Source organism: Sorghum bicolor, chromosome 5, assembly GCF_000003195.3.
Source record: "Sorghum bicolor cultivar BTx623 chromosome 5, Sorghum_bicolor_NCBIv3, whole genome shotgun sequence".
In the NCBI taxonomy this organism is placed as follows: Eukaryota; Viridiplantae; Streptophyta; class Magnoliopsida; order Poales; family Poaceae; genus Sorghum; species Sorghum bicolor.
This window is the reverse complement of record NC_012874.2, coordinates 55,883,922-55,901,643: the sequence shown is the minus strand read 5'-3', so window position 1 is coordinate 55,901,643 and position 17,722 is coordinate 55,883,922. Positions and strand designations below refer to the sequence as shown.

The 17,722-nt window shown below is 44.0% G+C and overlaps 1 protein-coding gene across 1 annotated transcript; it reads right to left on the bottom strand.

Annotated features, from left to right (window-relative positions):
- Positions 4,411–5,927, bottom strand: LOC8083126 (5-pentadecatrienyl resorcinol O-methyltransferase-like). The gene is made up of 2 exons (XM_002449512.2): positions 5,067–5,927; positions 4,411–4,959 (listed from the first exon to the last, which is right to left on the bottom strand). Exons 1-2 carry the CDS (start codon positions 5,901–5,903, stop codon positions 4,657–4,659), a joined length of 1,140 nt encoding a protein of 379 aa, XP_002449557.1. The 5' UTR covers positions 5,904–5,927; the 3' UTR covers positions 4,411–4,656.

The following is a 17,722-nucleotide window of genomic DNA, read 5'->3' as shown; positions in this document are numbered from 1 at the left end:
ACAAAAATATCTTGTTTGCTTTCATTGTGATTTTCCAATCTGCTAAACGCCGAACTCGTGGTCACCACGCCGGCTTGCCGCCGTCGTGGACATAGACATATTCATATCGATCCTAGAATATTGTCTGTTGAACCTAGAATATTGTCTCTACTTAATAAAAGAAAATATTTTATCTTTATAAGATAAATATTCATTAATAAAATTTTATCTAAATATATCCATGTGGGATCTTGTTTTGAAGGATTTATTATAAGAAATTTAATGGTACAATTGGAATTTAATTTATATCTCTAGTTTAGGAGTTATGACTTTTTTAATTCGCTAAAACAATTTTGCATGCATAGGTGAGTGAGGCTTAGGTTGATGGGATAGTAGTAAAAAAGAACATCAAAGGAATGAGAGTTGTGCACGGGTCCTCTATATAATTTTTAGTTGTAGAGATAAATATTCATTAATAAAACTTTATCTAAATATATCCATGTGTGATCTTGTTTTGAAGGATTTATTATAAGAAATTTAATGGTACAATTGGAATTTAATTTATATCTCTAGTTTAGGAGTTATGACTTTTTTAATTCGCTAAAACAATTTTGCATGCATAGGTGAGTGAGGCTTAGGTTGATGGGATAGTAGTAAAAAAGAACATCAAAGGAATGAGAGTTGTGCACGGGTCCTCTATATAATTTTTAGTTGTAGAGATAAATATTCATTAATAAAACTTTATCTAAATATATCCATGTGTGATCTTGTTTTGAAGGATTTGTTATAAGAAATTTAATGATGCAATCGAAATTTAATTTATATCTTCGGTTTTAGAGTTATGACTTTTTTTAATTCACTAAAATAATTTTGCATGCATGGGTGAGTGGGGCCTGAGTTGATGGGATAGCCTATTATGGCACAGTAAAAGAGACGGGAGTTTTGGCTTCACCATAGATATGGTAGATAGGTCCTTTCTATAATTTTGGGTGTCACATCGGATGTGTCGAAAGGATGTCGGGAGGAGTTTTTAGAAATTAATAAAAAAACAAATTACATAGCTCGTCTGGAAACTACAAGACAAATCTATTAAGTATAATTAATCTATCATTAGCACATGTGGGTTACTGTAGCACTTAAGGCTAATCATGGACTAATTAGGCTTAAAAGATTCGTCTCACGATTTTTAACCAAACTGTGTAATTAGTTTATTTTTTATCTACATTTAATGTTCCATGCATGTGTCCAAAGATTTGATGGGATGAATGAAAATTTTTTGGATGGAAAACTAAACAGGGCCTTAGTTTTAGAGATATAGTTAGATTATTCAGATTAGTGGATGCAGAGGAGGCCTGTATTTTTTTTCTCTCCCAGTTTTCCAATCTTTTCCACTGTTGCCGCTGGAGAATTAGAGATTTTAACATCACGATGGTGCTGACGTTCCGTCGAACCACGGCCTTGGAAACTTGGTTTGGTGGGGTATACAAATGAAACGTCATGGGGAAGACAAACTCAAGAAAGTACTTCAGCCTCTTGACAAGTACTTGCTCCATTCCAACTTATAAATCACTTTGATTTTTTTATATCTATTTTACTAAGTATTTAAATATAATATATATCTAGATATATAGTAAAATGATAATACAAAAAAGTCAAAATAATAATTTATAATTTGGAAGAAAGGAAGTAGTACACACCATGCCCGATTTACCAGGAATGAAGGCAACAACAGTGGAATAGCGTGCGTACCATTTTATTTGTGGATATAAACACCATACATAGATATTCATTCTACTCTAGGGGATACAACATGCAGTGCACATATGTGAGTGGTTAGGTCAGCACCGAATATATGCAATACGAGTCCGGATAGGTTCGAGTATATAAGCAGTTATTTATTTATTAATAACTTATTATGCAAGTATACTTAATTAAAGGGGTTAAAGTTTAACAGATATAATATTTTTATTTATTTGACAATTAGTATCTAATAATAAACTAATTAGATTTTTAAAAATTCTCTCGCAAATTATTCTCTGCCTAGCCCATCCAGTTCCCTGACTCTCAGCACACTTTCCGACCATACCCATCCAGTACTACTCGTGCCTCTCCCAGGCCCATGACCAGGCCCATGACCGCCTGCTTCATAATCCCCTCCGCCACATCATCAATCAGCTGTGCCCAGTGTCCCTCTTGCTAAAGAGTCAGGGAGTAAAGACTGCTAAGGCCTTATTTAAGTCTCTTTTTAGTTCGAAAAGTTTTTGGATTTTAATATTTTTATTTATATTTGATAATTATTGTCCAACTATAAACTAACTAGGCTCAAAAGATTTGTTTCATAAATTATTTTTTATTTTCATCTATATTTAGTACTCAATGCGTGTGCCGTAAGATTTAATATGATGAAGAATTATTCCAAAATCCAAAAACTTTTTAAGATTCTTCATCACATCAAATCTTGCACATAAATATAGATAAAAAAGTAACTAATTTCATAGTTTACTTGTAATTTGTGAGGAATCTATTAAGCCTAGTTAGTCCATGATTAGATAATAATTGCCTCATACAAATAAAAGTGCTATAGTAGGTCAGAAACTTTTTGCATGGGAACTAAACAAGAAACAAGGCCTAATGCATGCAAGGGATGGATAAGCTGGTACAATGGAGGAGTTGGCTGGGGTGGTATTTAATTATTTATAAGTAGACAAGGCTTCTCAGGCCGTCCAATCAATGGAGTAAACTTGTGCACATCCATAACAACCAACGGTACCGGTATATGTACCGTTCGTAATTGACGCTACTAGCCAGCGAAGTTGCATCCGCAAGCTCTCTTTCCCTTTCTCTCTTCGGCGATTTAAGTATAAGTATTTAACTCAACGACTTTGACACGCGTAATTTCCTTGAATTGAGGTTCCTAGAGCATCTCCAACGCTCTTTCCTTAGTTCACTCTTTTAATCCTTATTTGGAGAGTCATTCTCATAAAAAAGTTTTCATATATCTTAACACCGTTCAAGAGCTCTATATGAGGCAAAGCTCTAGCTCTAGGAAATATATGGATTTCCTAGTACCGGTCACTCGTAACTCTAGGAAATCCTGAATCTGGAGTTGTAGGCACGTAATGTGTATTTACGTGACTTATTTATTTTTATTTTAGATTAAATGTAAATATTTAAACCACTCTAATTTAGTATACAAATTACAAATCCAGCATCACATCATAGAGCTAGAGCTGAGACACACTTGGGAAGTTGGGAGTAGGGATGAAAATGGTACAAATATTTTCCGACCGTATTCGTCACCGAATTTGTTTAGAGGAGTTTAGGTCTGTCCGTATCCGAGTCCGAATATTCAACATCCGATACCATATCCGTATCCGAATACTTAAATCGTATATTTATGATATCGACATCCAATTATATCTTATCCGACAGGATTGATATTATCCGTATTCGAATCCGAATTCGACCAAAAATATAAAACCAAATGTGGTATAGATGATATCCGTCCGTATCTGATCCGTTTTCATCCCTACTTGGGAGAATAATATTAGCTCAGCTCTCTATTTTTAGGTAGTGAGAAATCAGAAATAGCGATGATGTTAGTATTTCAAGATCTAATTAGAAAGCTGTTGGAGGACCTCAAAATTCCTTATGACCATGTAACAGATACATTTATTTTATTCACTTTATTAAATATTGTAATGTATTTTTGAGACCCTAAATGAAATCAAATGAAAAAAGTTTGAACTGGAAAGTGTGAGACCTCTTCGAGTACTACAACTTTTGTTTATTTTTTTAAAAAAATCAAAAAAATATTAAGAATCATTAATTCAAAAATAGAATTTCTAGCTAGATCCAAAATGATTCAAATTAAAAGGTTGTTGTATACTATGAAGTTGCATAATTTCAAGTAATAAAATAGTTTATGTCACTTCTCCATCTGAGGTACACTGAAAATAAAAAAAATCAAAATCTAAAATTTTAAATAGAATTTCTAGGCACTACATGAATCCAAATAAAAAATAGTCAACTATACAGTTGGAGATGCCTTCAAGTACTATAATTAACTTTGGTCTAGATTGCTTCCCCATCTGAATTGATTTGAAAAAATATTGACATTCTTCAAATTATGTTAAAATATTTTTTGGGGCCTTAAATTATTTCAAATGTAAAATTCGTTGAGTACACAAAGCTTTAGATCCCTTCGAGTAGTACAAGTTTGATATAAAAATAGTATTCATTCGACTTGATTGTCAAAAAGTAGCAATTTTATTTTGGTCCACCTATTTTTAGAGGAGAGCCAAATTGTGAGCCACCTCTGAAAAAAATATATACTAAATATATAACATTAGAGGTATATATACCAAATATATAATATTTATTGCAAAGAAGTACATGGAAAGTCAAGCCACATGATGATCACAACTGAGTTATTTTCTGGTACACAGAGCGCCGAGCTTATGGAAATGCTGAATAATACACAAGTCTCGACTTAGTATATACTAAATCCACTTATACATACCAAGTTTATTGACGAGATCGTGCATTGTACTAGTATATATAATATATATAGCATACTAGGAAAATATAATAACGTTTTTTATTCTTCTAGATTGTTAACTTCTTGTGCTTTGTTCAACACTCGCTTACTTTTCGAAGGTCTTGATCAAAGAGCATTTAAGGATAAAGCTCAACGATGGATCGGACACCTAGAACTGGTATAATTTTGTAGTCCTTAAAACCTGCTTCTAGGAAAATCTTTTTCCACTCTTGCTCATCTCGCTCAACTCCATTAAGCGCCATCATTAGGAGATCAAATAACACTTGCGTCTCTTTATGCTTGACGTCGTCTGCTGGTCCTGATCCCAGTACCATATCGATTATTATTACTTTTCCTCCAGCATCCCGTGGAGGGATGGCTTGCTTGCATCTTTTCAAGAGCTTGATGCACTCATCATCGCCCCAGTCATGCAAAATCCACTAAATAAAATAAAATTAGTAAAAACATCAAGTTAGTCAAATTATTGTCGTAGACAAGTGATACCGTGGCTAGATCGACTATATAATACTACATAGTATATCAGTACCTTGAGGAAAACAGCATTTGCACGTGGAATACACTCGAACATGTTGCCCGCGACGAACTGCACGCTGCTATCAGGTGGAGCTTGGGCAACAACATGGGGGAGATCCAGCACGCTGCACTTGAGACGCGGGAACGCCGCCGCGATGGAAGCAGCGGCACTCCCATACGGTCCGCCGCCGACGTCCACCAGCGAGTCTATCCCCCGGAAGACCTCGCCGCATTCCTTGAGGACGATGGGCATAAGGAAGCGTGTGTCGGCGGCTATGGCGTCGTGGAGGGAGACGTTGAAGGCAGCCTCGTGGTCGGCCACGTCGTCCCAGACGGTCTGTCCGTGCGCGATCCCGAACGCCGACAGGTCCGGCTGCCGGTCCTCCCGGACCAACGCGCTCACCACGGCGGCGAGCGGCGAGGCAAGCAGAGGACCGAGCAGCATGGTCAGGAGAGGAGTCAGGCTCGCGGGGTGGCGGATCCCGTCGTCGTCGTCGCTGAGGAGGAGACGGGAGGCTGCCGTCAGTTGATAGACAGGATCGCCGCGCCGCCCACCATCGTGTGGTGCGGCGGCGACGGCGACGGCTGGACGCTGGTCGACGCTGAAGGCACCTGTGACGGTGAGCATGCGCATGAGGCGATGCAGGCCTCGGCGCTTTGTTGGGCTGACATCGATCTTGGCTAGTATCTGCGAAAGGGTGGCGCTGCCGCCGTGATGCTGGATGGCGTCTGGAATGCCGTGGTCCAAGGCAACGGCGAGCGCAGTTGAGCTGATGTAGCCGAGGGACTGGTGCAGCAGCTGAAGATGAGCTTGGAGCAAGTCTTGAGTGCTGTCCTCGGCCCCTGCCATTTGTGTACGTCGTGGAGTGGAGGTTCTTTGTTCTGGGATGCATTCATCACTGTGGCACCATCTATTTATATAGGTTTTTGTTTTTTCAAGGGTATGGTACTTACTACTAGAGTACTAAGAGCATCTCTTTGGCAAAATTCATTTCCCAAATCTTATTGTTTGTCAACTTCCAAAATAATATATAGGGAGGATAAAAAGATCTCATATTTTAGCAAATTTTGTTTCAAAAACCCAAATACCCGTTAATGAAATAAAGAGCCCCACTAACACTACTACAAAAAATCTTTTACGAGATGTTTTGAAATTATTTTCGGAGGCGGACAACACTTCCAACCGCCTGGGTGAATGCTTGGATTAATTGAGGCGGTTATTTTTTATTAACCGAGGCGGTTAAAAATAACCGCCTACTAAAATCCATTAACCGAGGCGGTCATTATAAGAGGCCCGTCTCCAAAAATACCTCTATTTTTGAGGCGGACCTCTTACAAAAGCCCGCCTCGGTTAATAGTGGCTGAGCCCAGTTACTATTGACAAAGCCCATAAGCCTAGTTTCTATCTTTGAGTATATATACGAAGGAAAACCCTAACCCACTCACCTTCCCTCCCTCTCCAAGCCGCACTTAACCCCTCTTCCCCATTCAGCGCTCGCTCCCCCACCGTATCTCCAGTGTGGAGCGGTGCCTCCGTCCTCAGTCCTTCCCTCTCTCACAAGCGCCTCCCTCCTCACTCTTCCCTCTCTCCCCGGCAGACTTCCTTAGCCGGACGCACAAGCTTCCCCACCCATCTCCGGCGCGCAGGCACTATATCAGCGGCAGGCGAGCCATGGCAGGGCACACAGTGCAGCCACAACGGCTCTTCGGTGTGTGGCGGCTAGGCCATCAGCGGCCGGATGATAGCGGCCCTGTGCGCGAGGGCCCTGCGTGCAGGGTGCTCGGGACGACAACGGTGGTGGCGCCCCTCTCTCACCGTCCATGGATTTGATGGGGGTGCTCGAGACGGCAATGGTGGTGGCGACCCTCCCTCACCGTCGAGCTGACCACAATGGGGTGCTCAGAGAGGTGGAGCACCTCCAACACTGGTGGATCTAGCGAGGAGGACATCGGATCCGACGAGGAGGAGCAGGATCCGGTGGGAGAGAGCTTTGTGGCGGCGACGGCGATGCGCAGGGGCGGCGGCGGCGCAGAAGGGCAGCAGCGTGAGGCCCTGATCCAAGCCCAGTTTGAATTTGGGCCTTTTTATTTTTTTATTTTCATTAAACGAGGCGGGCAACTAATACGCCTCAGCAAATCAGTGATTTACCATGACCTTACGTTGCCCGCCTGGCAAAAAGTTTTATGTAGTAGTGTAAGCGAATGAAGAGCTCGGCTAAGTATGAAAAGAAAGAGTGATACCAAGTATGAAGCCTGCGCACATATTTGCGCACTAGATAGGGAGATATGCCAAGTTAGAAAACATGGGGAATTGAGATACCAAAGTGTTGAAGAGGATTTTTTCTTATTTTGCTAAAAAAATTATGGATGAGAAATCATTTGTCAGATTATTGGAGAAGCTATATTTCTAATGGAACGAAAGTAGCGGGCATTGTAAAGTTTTGCGGTGGAAACATATTAAAAAATACGAATTATTTAAACTAGTCTGTTAACCCGTGCTCCGCACGGGGTTAGAACCTTCGGATTAAATGTTTGTATTCATGATGACATAAGTAATCATTAATTTTTAAGCCTACACCATGTCACTTATGATTAGTGATGGAATTTGATGTGGAAAAAGTAATCATTAATTTTGAAGCCTACACCATGTCACTTATGATTAATTTTTAAGCCTACACCATGTCACTTACGATGGGGAAAAAGTAAGCACCTATGGTTTATACTAACATCATCCTTTTTTTCAAGTTGTTTGATTTTTTTATCAACTCAATTTTTATGTAATAATAGTTATATTATCAATATAGATATGTTAAATATCTTATTTAAAATATGTAAAATATATATCTTAAGTATGTGTGTGTGATTTGCATGTTGGCATAATATGTATGTTTACTTTAATCATTTTTATTGTATTAGTATTAGTATTTATAAAATGAACAATGAGAAACATATTCGTTCTTTGTTGTTATTTAAACTTTGTTTTGATAAGCCATTGAAATAAGAGTTAGATATAGACAATTTAGATACAAATCTAAATATGTTACTTTATATTATCTTTTATAATGGTATTATAACATCATTTTTCCACAACACAAAGCGCTTAACATTAAATTACAATTATTTATGTATTATAATGTTTGAGTTAAAATTATCACACTAGTTTTAAAGAACAAAACTAGGCTATCCATATGTGTGTCCAGAAAGTCTACACATACAACAATAGAGTGAATTGTATTAAAAACAATGTTATTAAATAATGTATACGTAGTCATATTAACACTTGCATTACGGTATCACAGAATGGTAACTAAATCTTGAGGCTCAATCTTCACAGAGACGGTTGACTGGGGGTAACATATGCCTGGTACTTCTATCAGTCCTCTATGAACTCCGTAATATTATCATCTTCTGAGCAACTTTTGCTAGAGACTGGTGTGAAAAATAGCAAGGATGAGCACATGTCGTACTCATCAAATATAGCAAGGGGTTCATATGGCTCAATTAGCTTACACCGGTTAAACTGCAAGTAGCTTTTAGGTAAATAAGATGTTTAATAAGTAGTAGCAACAAGGTAGCAAATATTCCCATAACCAGATGATCAATGTAAACATAATTAACGTAAGACATAAACGGTAAGTTAATGAGCACTTAACATAACAAGAATCATCATTTTTAATGTAAATGTCTCGAAAGCCGCTTGTGTCCGTGAGCACAACTATTATACCAGTTTATTAAACACTCTGCACAGGTTGTACATCTTTGTCGTGATTTACCCTTCCATTCGAGGTAGCTAGTCTCTTAGCCCCCTTCCTAGAGACGTCGACAGGGTTCACTATGAAGCCTTCTAAAGGTTCATCTAACAAGTTAGGGCCGCTAGGTTTCCAATAGGCGAGTAGATGCAGAATTCCCCTTTTGAATAGCACAACGACGTGTAGCCTATACACATAGGGACAAAGGTCGTACTATACTCGAGTCGACAAGACCCTTTTGTGCCCTTTCGAGTAACCACTAACAAGCTAAAAAAGATCCTCATACTAGGTGTCGACAAAAGCTAGTCGGCAGTCTATCTTGGGGTATACCCACGGTAGTAGTTTATCAGTAGACAGGTGCGCAAGCTACGAAATCGATGGTGATGCAAGGCACAGACAATTATTTTATCAGGTTCGGCCGCCGTGTGGGCGTAATACCTACGTCCTGCGTCTGATTGTATTGATCTGAGATGTAATGAATTGAACTAAAGGGGATCCCTTGCCTCTCTTTATATAATCCAGAGGGTAGGGTTATAAATCTGGAAACTAATCCTAGTCGGTTACAATTGCCATAAATAGTATGATATCAATTCCTATTCTAACCGACTAGAATCCTGCTTGATCCCCACATCTTGTTTCCTTGCGTGAAACTCCAGGTAGTTGGATCAAGCCTCGAGCTGTCTTGTAATGGGCCAAATTTCCTGGCCCAAGCCTAGCCGTAAGGGTATAGGGGTTTATACCCCCATAGCTAGTCCCGAGCACCATGTATTATGATATAACACGCCATCTTGAGCTTCTTCGACCAGTAAGGCTTGACGTCTTCGACCAGCAGGAAAATCGCTCGAACAGTTGCAATGGTATTTTAACCAACTCAAAAGACAGTTGATCAACATCGACATCAAAGAAGTAGGTTGTTCGAATAATGCATGGTGCTCTTAATCAGAAAAGATTTCTTTCCTGATGAAGTGTGCCCACTTTATTTTTGGAAAAGTACATGCTTTCATAAAGCAAGCATATTCACCGCAAGGTGAAGTGTGCCCACTTAGTCCCCGAGTCTGGTAGTAGGTGACGTAGGCACGTGGTGGCAGGGTCTGAAGAGAAAAGTCTATGTAAAAATTCTGATGCTGAGATGCATCGCTAGATGCATCGTATCAATGTAGTCCCCGAGCTTGCTGGAAGGCGAAGTATGAGCCTTGTAGCAAGGTCTAAAAAATCAAAATCATCCCTCAGTTGTATATGGGTCCGATTCGTATGTAACTGAAAAGAGATGTCCCCAAGCATGGAGGGTAACCATAAGCGTGCTCGATGGTCTGCATAGTTTTCGAGCACGTTGCATAGACTGGTCGGCCAGTCCCCGAGCATGGTTGGTAACCATAAGCGTGCTCGGTGGTCGATACAGTTCCCAGTTTTATCATAGAGGCTGGTCGACCAGTCCCTGAGCATGGTTGGTAACCTTAAGCGTGCTCGGTGGTCTGTACAGTCCCCAATTTTATTATAGAGGCTGGTCGACCAGGCCTCGAGCGTGGATGGTAACCATAAGCGTGCTCGGTGGTCGATACAGTCCCCAAACACTACGTAGGATCAGACGAGCTTTGGAGCTTAATAAACCCTTCACTTGAACTTTTAGTCTTCACATCCTTTTGTCAATTAATTCGCGACGTGACGGAGCGTCAGCCCATCTTGTCAACACTGTCAAAATGTCAGTCCGGTGTGTGAAAAGAAGTGCCACTAGCAACCAAGTCGCCCAACACGGGAACCGAAGCAAAAGTAGCTCCAACAATCATTTAAAAATGCGGCAGCTTTATTGCGACGAAATTGGAAACTGAAACGACATTTTTGCCATAGAAACCACACACTTCCCTAAGATGCGGGAAGTGAAAGAGGTGGTTGCCCCGTGATAAATAGCCGAAGCAGCGTACTACTAGATTTGCACCTAGCAGTTGCGTCCACTAGCCATTTGCCTTCTTCCTCCTTGCGCCTTGCCAATGAGGTAGATCCAAATCACACCCACCTTAGCGAAATGGCCAAGAGTGACTCGAAGAAGAGAGCTGAGATGATGGCAAAAGAATGGAAGAAGTCCAAGTCCACTGCGAAGTCCATCAACGAGCTTGTCGAGATGGGGCATCTGCATAACCAAGAACTCGACGACTGGAGGGAGCCGTCAGGAGAAAGCTTCCCGTATCCAAGAGCCGGTGAGATTGTTATTTTTGAAGACTTCTTTAAGAGGGGTTTCGGGGTTCCAGTTCATCCCTTTCTTCAGGGTCTGCTTCTCTATTACAAGATTGGGATTTGTAACCTACATCCCAACTCCATCCTTCTTGTTGCCACTTTTATTCATCTGTGTGATGCTTTTGCGGGGATAGAGCTGTATTTTGACTTGTTTTGCTATTTGTTTTGCTTGAGGAAGAAAGGAGCAGTTGGAGGATCCAAGATTGCTGGTGGAGTATACCTCAATCTTAGCGATGGGATGAAGAATGCACTGGGCAGGTCGAAGAGCTGATGAACCTAATCGAGTGGTCGCATGTGGATGGACCTGGTGTGGTCGGGAACTTCCTCAGCCACCGAGTGCAGCCATGCCAGAGGAGAGTACACCCGGGGTACGAATACCTGGGGAGCGAGGACACGACCAGGATGCTCAAGGAAAACCTGGAGAACACCGAAATCCATCATCGGATCAGCGAGCTCTTCAATCTCGCAGACAACAGCTTTGTGCAGAGTGATGACCGGATGCACGCATATAAGCTTGCTCGACCAGCTCCAAAGGTAAGCAATAAGTTTACACAACTTGCAAATTTATTCATTGTCATCTTTACCCACTGATCAATTGCTACCACTATTTTGCAGATTGGAGACATCGACTTCGCGTCAGTGTATGTGTCACTGGCGCCCGGCATGGAGCACCCAGCGGGAGTAGATCCGCCCATGGAGAATGCTGCTCGGTGTTATCAATACACCAGCAGCGATGATGATGCCGACCAGGTGGCGCCGACCACCTATGATAGAGTCATGGGAAAGAGACCGGCAACCAGAGGGCCATCCCGAGGAGGAGGAGCACCATCAAAGTCGGCCCAAGACCTATCGACCGGCCAAGGCTCGGCTTTCGGATCCCAAGCACCGAAGCATCGCCGGATGCTTCAAGTTCTTGATGACAACGAGGAAGAAGAAGAAGCGGCCCTAGACCTAGTCCACAGGTCACGAAGACACCTTGAGATAGTCCCGACGCCGAGCTCACAACCTGCGGAAGATCCGCCCATCGTGTAGGCTGCTGATGAGCAGGCGCGCCTAGATCAGCCGCGGCCAACGGCGGCTGCAGGACGCGCCAAACGTAGAGTTTTTTCCACATCGCACAGATCCTCTGACCTGTAAGTTAAGAAAGAAAACAATTTTCCATTGTGTTAATGCTCAGACAACTATGATTGATTTAATGAAAAAATTGTAGTGCGGCCTCTGATGTTGACCCCAACGCTATTGGGAGTTCAAAACCATTAGAGCCACCCATCATGGAGCAGGCCCCTATGCAGCCTGCGACCTCCTCGACTAGGGAGGAAGTTGATGCAGGTGCCCCCCACCGAGCAGCGCACCAGAGGAGATGGCCAGAGCTCCCTCCCCTGCTCGCATGGAGGAGCCGTCCGACCAGTCGGTGATGCCACTCGACGTCCCTGACCGGGGAAAAGGCCCAATGGCTCCTTCCGCTATGGTGGGAAGGAGCACACGAGATGAAGAGGCCCAGGCAAGCTCCGACTAGGAGGTGGAAGAGATCCAGGGGCATCCTCGTGATGGGCGCCAACATATTTATGTCTAGCGTCCACGTGGGGATCACTAGGCTAGCCACAAGGAGATTGCAGAAGTCAAGGAGGCAGACAGAGTAGAGCGAGCTGCCAAACGCCTCGTCAGTGAAGTTAAGGTAAGCGCCTTCCAAACTTGAAAATGAATGGTGCAAATGTAGCCTTGTTATGAAAGCTTATGTGCACGTGTGTTTGAAACCCACAAGACGTAATGAAGACGGCGAAATATCATAAAAGATGTTTCGACCAGATTGAGGGAGTCATGGCCGAGAATAAAGCCCTAAGCGACGAGGTAGACCGGCTTTGGCTAGAGGTCGAGAAGGCCTCAAAGGATAGGTCTGCTCAAGAGGAGCAGATGGCCGATCTGTCTTGGCGATTAGCCAAGAAGGATAGAGAAAAGAGAAGTAAGACTATAAATTACCGCAGTGTTCTACCACTGTAGGTCCGGTTGAAGAGATGGAACGCATTCAGAGGGAGAAAGACCAACTCGACCAGGAGAGCGCCCATGTCTTGGAAAGTGAGAGGAAGATTGAGAAAGAATTGAGAACAAAAAACCGAGAACTAACAGGTAAGACTAGAGTTGTCGAGTGGTCGAAGATTCTTTGTCCTAGCATTGACTAGAAACTTCCTTTTTGTCTTTGTTGCAGTGCTAAAAATTAATACTTAGAAGCATCTCGAGGATTTGGTCAAGGACCAGGATTCGTGGAATAATAAATGCCTCCGGGTCTGGAAAGGTGTGGCCCCAGTGCTCGACCTTATCAGCCCAGAGCTTCTCGAGGACCAGCCCCGTGCGCAAAATCTTGGTCCAATTGAAAAAGCACAACGCACGTGGGGCTGGCTTCACCAATTTGTTAAGAATGCTGGGGAGTATGCCGGAGCACATGTGCGGAGCATGGTACGCGCCCACTACCCCCTGGTCGACTTATCTTGCTTATAGAGCGGGTACCCAAAAGAGGTTGGTCCGAAGGAGGCAGATGACCTTTGAGTCAGCCTGCTGGACCTGTCGTCAACTGTGATTGGCGACATTAATCTCTGTGGGACTTCTGCTCTGTCAAGTGAGTCGAGTTCAGATAGGTCGACCAGGGAGTGGTTAGAGTCGTCTGCGGCAGGAGATGGATGATCAGCGCCTACAGTCTCGACCAGCTAGGCAACGGTGGCCCCGACCTCCTCAACGGTGCCAGGGGCGCGTGCTAGCGAGCTGCGTGAGCAGCGACCACCAGCGTAGCCTATAGGTGTAGACTAGGACCGCCCAGAGAGGCTTTTATTGTAAACTTTGCTGAGAAAGCTTATAATAAAGTTTTAGTTTGTAAACCATGGTTAAGCGCTGTGAATATCTTGTTTGAGTGAAGTATAACTGAGTGAGGGTGACCGACCGCCTAGCTTAGTTTTGTTATCAAACTTGAGTGTCAAGAACAGGAGAGACCACACTCGATGAGAGTTCTGCATGTAAGAAGTTTGAATAAAAAACTGATACTTGTCATAAATCATAAGAAAAATACATATGACATGTGCTTGTCTAAGGATAAAAACATCGTAGCTTGTCTATATGTCACGAGTTAGGCAAGCTTGTTCCACCCGGATAGGCCAATCTGTAAGAAGTGGGACGTGTGACTTTTGTGACCATGAAGGGGCCTTCCCAAGGCGTGGATAGTTTGTGCATCCCTTTCTGGCTTGTCTTCCACTTCAGTACCAAATCTCCGACCACAAAAGAACACTCCTTGACATTCTGATTATAGTATCGTCGTAGGATATCGAGATACTTAGCTGTTTGGATGCAAGAATCTAGCCGTGTTCCTCCATGCAATTGATTTCGACTTCCCTGGTGTTGTCTACTGAAAGCTGATCAAAATGCTGGACCCTCAGAGATCCGAACTTCATATCGGTAGGAAGAACCACCTCGGCCCTATATATCATGAAGTATAGGGACACGCCCGTATTCCAACTAGGTTGTGTTCACAGACCCCAGAACACGGCTGGGAATTCCTTCATCCATCTTCCTGCTTCTTTGTTGTTTTCTCTGTACAATATTGTTTTTAAAGAATCCAAGATCATACCATTGGCCCGCTCGACTTGTCCGTTGGCCCTGGGATGAGCTACCGATACATACTTTATGACTATGCCCCTGTCATCATAGAAGTCCCAGAATGTAGTGCCGGTGAACTGAGTCCCCAAGTCTGTGATTATGCTGTTTAGGATCCTGAAACGATGTATGAGCGCAGGATGTCCCCCAATGGAAAACTTGTCGTCACCATGATGTGGTGACCATCAAAATAGTGTTTTAATTTCTTGGAAGTGATTAGGATGGCGTAGATCAACTTCTATATCTAGGGATACCTGGTCTTGGACTCATTTAAGACCTCGCTTATGAAGTATACTGGTCGCTGGACCTTGTAAACATGGCCTGGCTCTTCGCGCTTGACCACGAGCACCATTGAGACAACATGATCAGTGGCCGCGATATATAGAAGTAGGATCTCGTTAGGCTGAGGCATGGTGAGGACCGAGGGAGACGTGAGGAAAGCTTTAAGTTGCGTAAATGTTGCATCGACTTCCTATGTCCAGGTGAACTTTTCGGATGCATTTAGTAGTTTAAAGAAGGGAAGGCTAAGAGCATCCATGCATCCTGTGAGTTTCTGTACGTCTTTTACGTTCCTTGGTGTCGACGAAAGCTAGTCGGCAGTCTACCTTGGGGTATACCCACGGTAGTAGTTTATCGGTAGACGGTGCGCAAACTACGAACTCGATGGTGACGCAAGACACGGACAAGCTTTTTATCCAGGTTCGGCCGCCGAGTTGGCGTAATACCTACGTCCTGCGTCTGGTCGTATTGATTTGTGTTGAGAGAATATGATGTGTCCTAGGGGGGTCCCTTGCCCCTCCTTATATAGTCTGGAGGGCAGGGTTACAGATCTGGAAACTAATCCTAGTCGGTTACAATTGCCATGGATAATTCGATATCAATTCCTATTCTAACCGACCAGAATCCTGCTTGATCTCCACATCTTGTTTCCTTGCGCGGAACTCCAGGTTGTCGGATCAAGCTTTGGACTCGTCTCGTAATGGGCCAAGCCTCCTGGCCCAAGTCCAGCCGTAAGGGTATAGGGGTTTATACCCCCACAGCTAGTCCCCGAGCACCATGTATTATGGTGTAACACGCCGTCTTGAGCTTCTTCGATCAGTGAGGCTTGATGTCTTCAGGAAAGTTGCCCGAACAGTTGCAACGGTATTTTGACCAACTCAAAAGACAATTGATCAACATTGACATTGAAGAAGCAGGTTCAAAGAAGCAGGTTGTTCGAAGAATGCATGGTGCTCTAAATCAAAAAAGATTTCTTTCCTGGTGAAGTGTGCCCACTTTACTTTTTTGAAAGGTATAAACGTCAAAAAAGCAAGCAAATTCACCGCAAGGTGAAGTGTGCCCACTTAGTCCCCGAGCCTGGTAGTAGGTGACGCAGGCACGTGGTGCCAGGGTCAAAACAAAAGTCCTCAAAGAAATTCTGTAACTGAGATGCATCGTCAGATGCATCGTACCGATGTAGTCCCCGAGCTTGCTGGAAGGCGAAGTATGAACCTTGTAGCAAGGTCTAAAAAGTGGAATTTACCAGTCTGACTGCAATTGAATAGATTAATCGACCAGTCACCAAGCACCAAGTGTTTTTTAGAATCCTGTGTCGCTGTACTGTACGACCAGTCCCCGAGCATCGAGTGCTCGGTGGTCGGTGCAGTTTTTTAAAGCGTCTAGCTGATAGACTGGGCGACCAGTCCCCGGGCGTCGAGTGCTCGGTGGTCGGTGCAGTCCTTTAAAGCTTCCAGCTGATAGACTGGACGACCAGTCCCCGAGCGTCGAGTGCTCGGTGGTCGGCGCAGTCCTTTAAAGCTTCCAGCTGATAGACTGGACGACCAGTCCCCGAGCGTCGAGTGCTCGGTGGTCGGCGCAGTCCTTGAAGTTCCGAGCTGATAGACTGGACGACCAGTCCCCGAGCGTCGAGTGCTCGGTGGTCGGCGCAGTCCTTGAAATTCCGAGCTGATAGACTGGGCGACCAGTCCCCGAGCGTCGAATGCCCGATGGTCGGTGCAGTCCCCGGATTGTTGACTTTCTGGCGTATGTGTCGTCTTGTTTTTTTTTTTTTGAATTGACGTGACGAGGCCTCCTGACGGGGTGTCAGACGGATGCATGAAAAGTTGCGCCTGGCAACTTGTGCAACCGCCTTTGCATGGTTTGAGAAAAGGAAACCATCAATTGGTACGAAAAATCCGCCGCATTAATTGTCTATAATCATTGTAAACCGAAACGCCGCGTCCGCCGCATGGCCTGCCCACTTCCCGAGAATACAGGAAGTGGGAGAGGTGGAGTTGCGGGCTGATAAGAGCCTAATAGGTCCGCCTGTACCGCTTACCCTGCCATTGCCTTCAAACCTTCCGCTCTCATCTTCTCCAATCTCCTGCATCTTCCTAACTCAAGCCCACATTCGCACCTCTAATGGCGAAGAGCGACTCTAGGAAGAGGGCCGAACTGATGGCCAAGGAGTGGAAGAAGTCTCGCAGCACCACAAAATCTCTTGGTGACCTCGTCGATATGGGGCTTCTGCACGGCCCGGAGCTCGGCGGCTGGAGGGCACCGGAGGGGGAGAGCTACCCTGACCCTCGTGCCGGTGAGATCGTCGTATTTGAAGATTTCATTAAGAGGGGTTTTGGTGTTCCTGTTCATCCTTTTCTTCAAGGTCTTCTTTTGTATTACGAGATCGGGATTTGCAATCTGCACCCGAACTCAATTCTCCTCATTTCCACCTTTATCCACCTGTGCGAGGCCTATGTTGGCATAGAGCCGCACTTCGATCTTTTCCGGTATCTTTTCTGCTTGAGGAAGAAGGGAGCAGTTGGAGGCTCCAAGGTTGCAGGTGGAGTATACCTCAACCTTCGTGATGGAATGAAGAATCGCTACCTGCACTGTCCATGGAACACTTCCTTGACCGAATGTACAGGAAGTGGTTCTACATCAGGGAGGAACCGGGCAGCTCCACGTTCTGCGACGTGGGATACATTCCTGAGAAGAGGACGAGCTGGACCGACCGCCCGGAGTTCGACGGTCCAGTGGCGGATCTCATGAAGCTGATCGACTGGTCGCGCCTGGACGG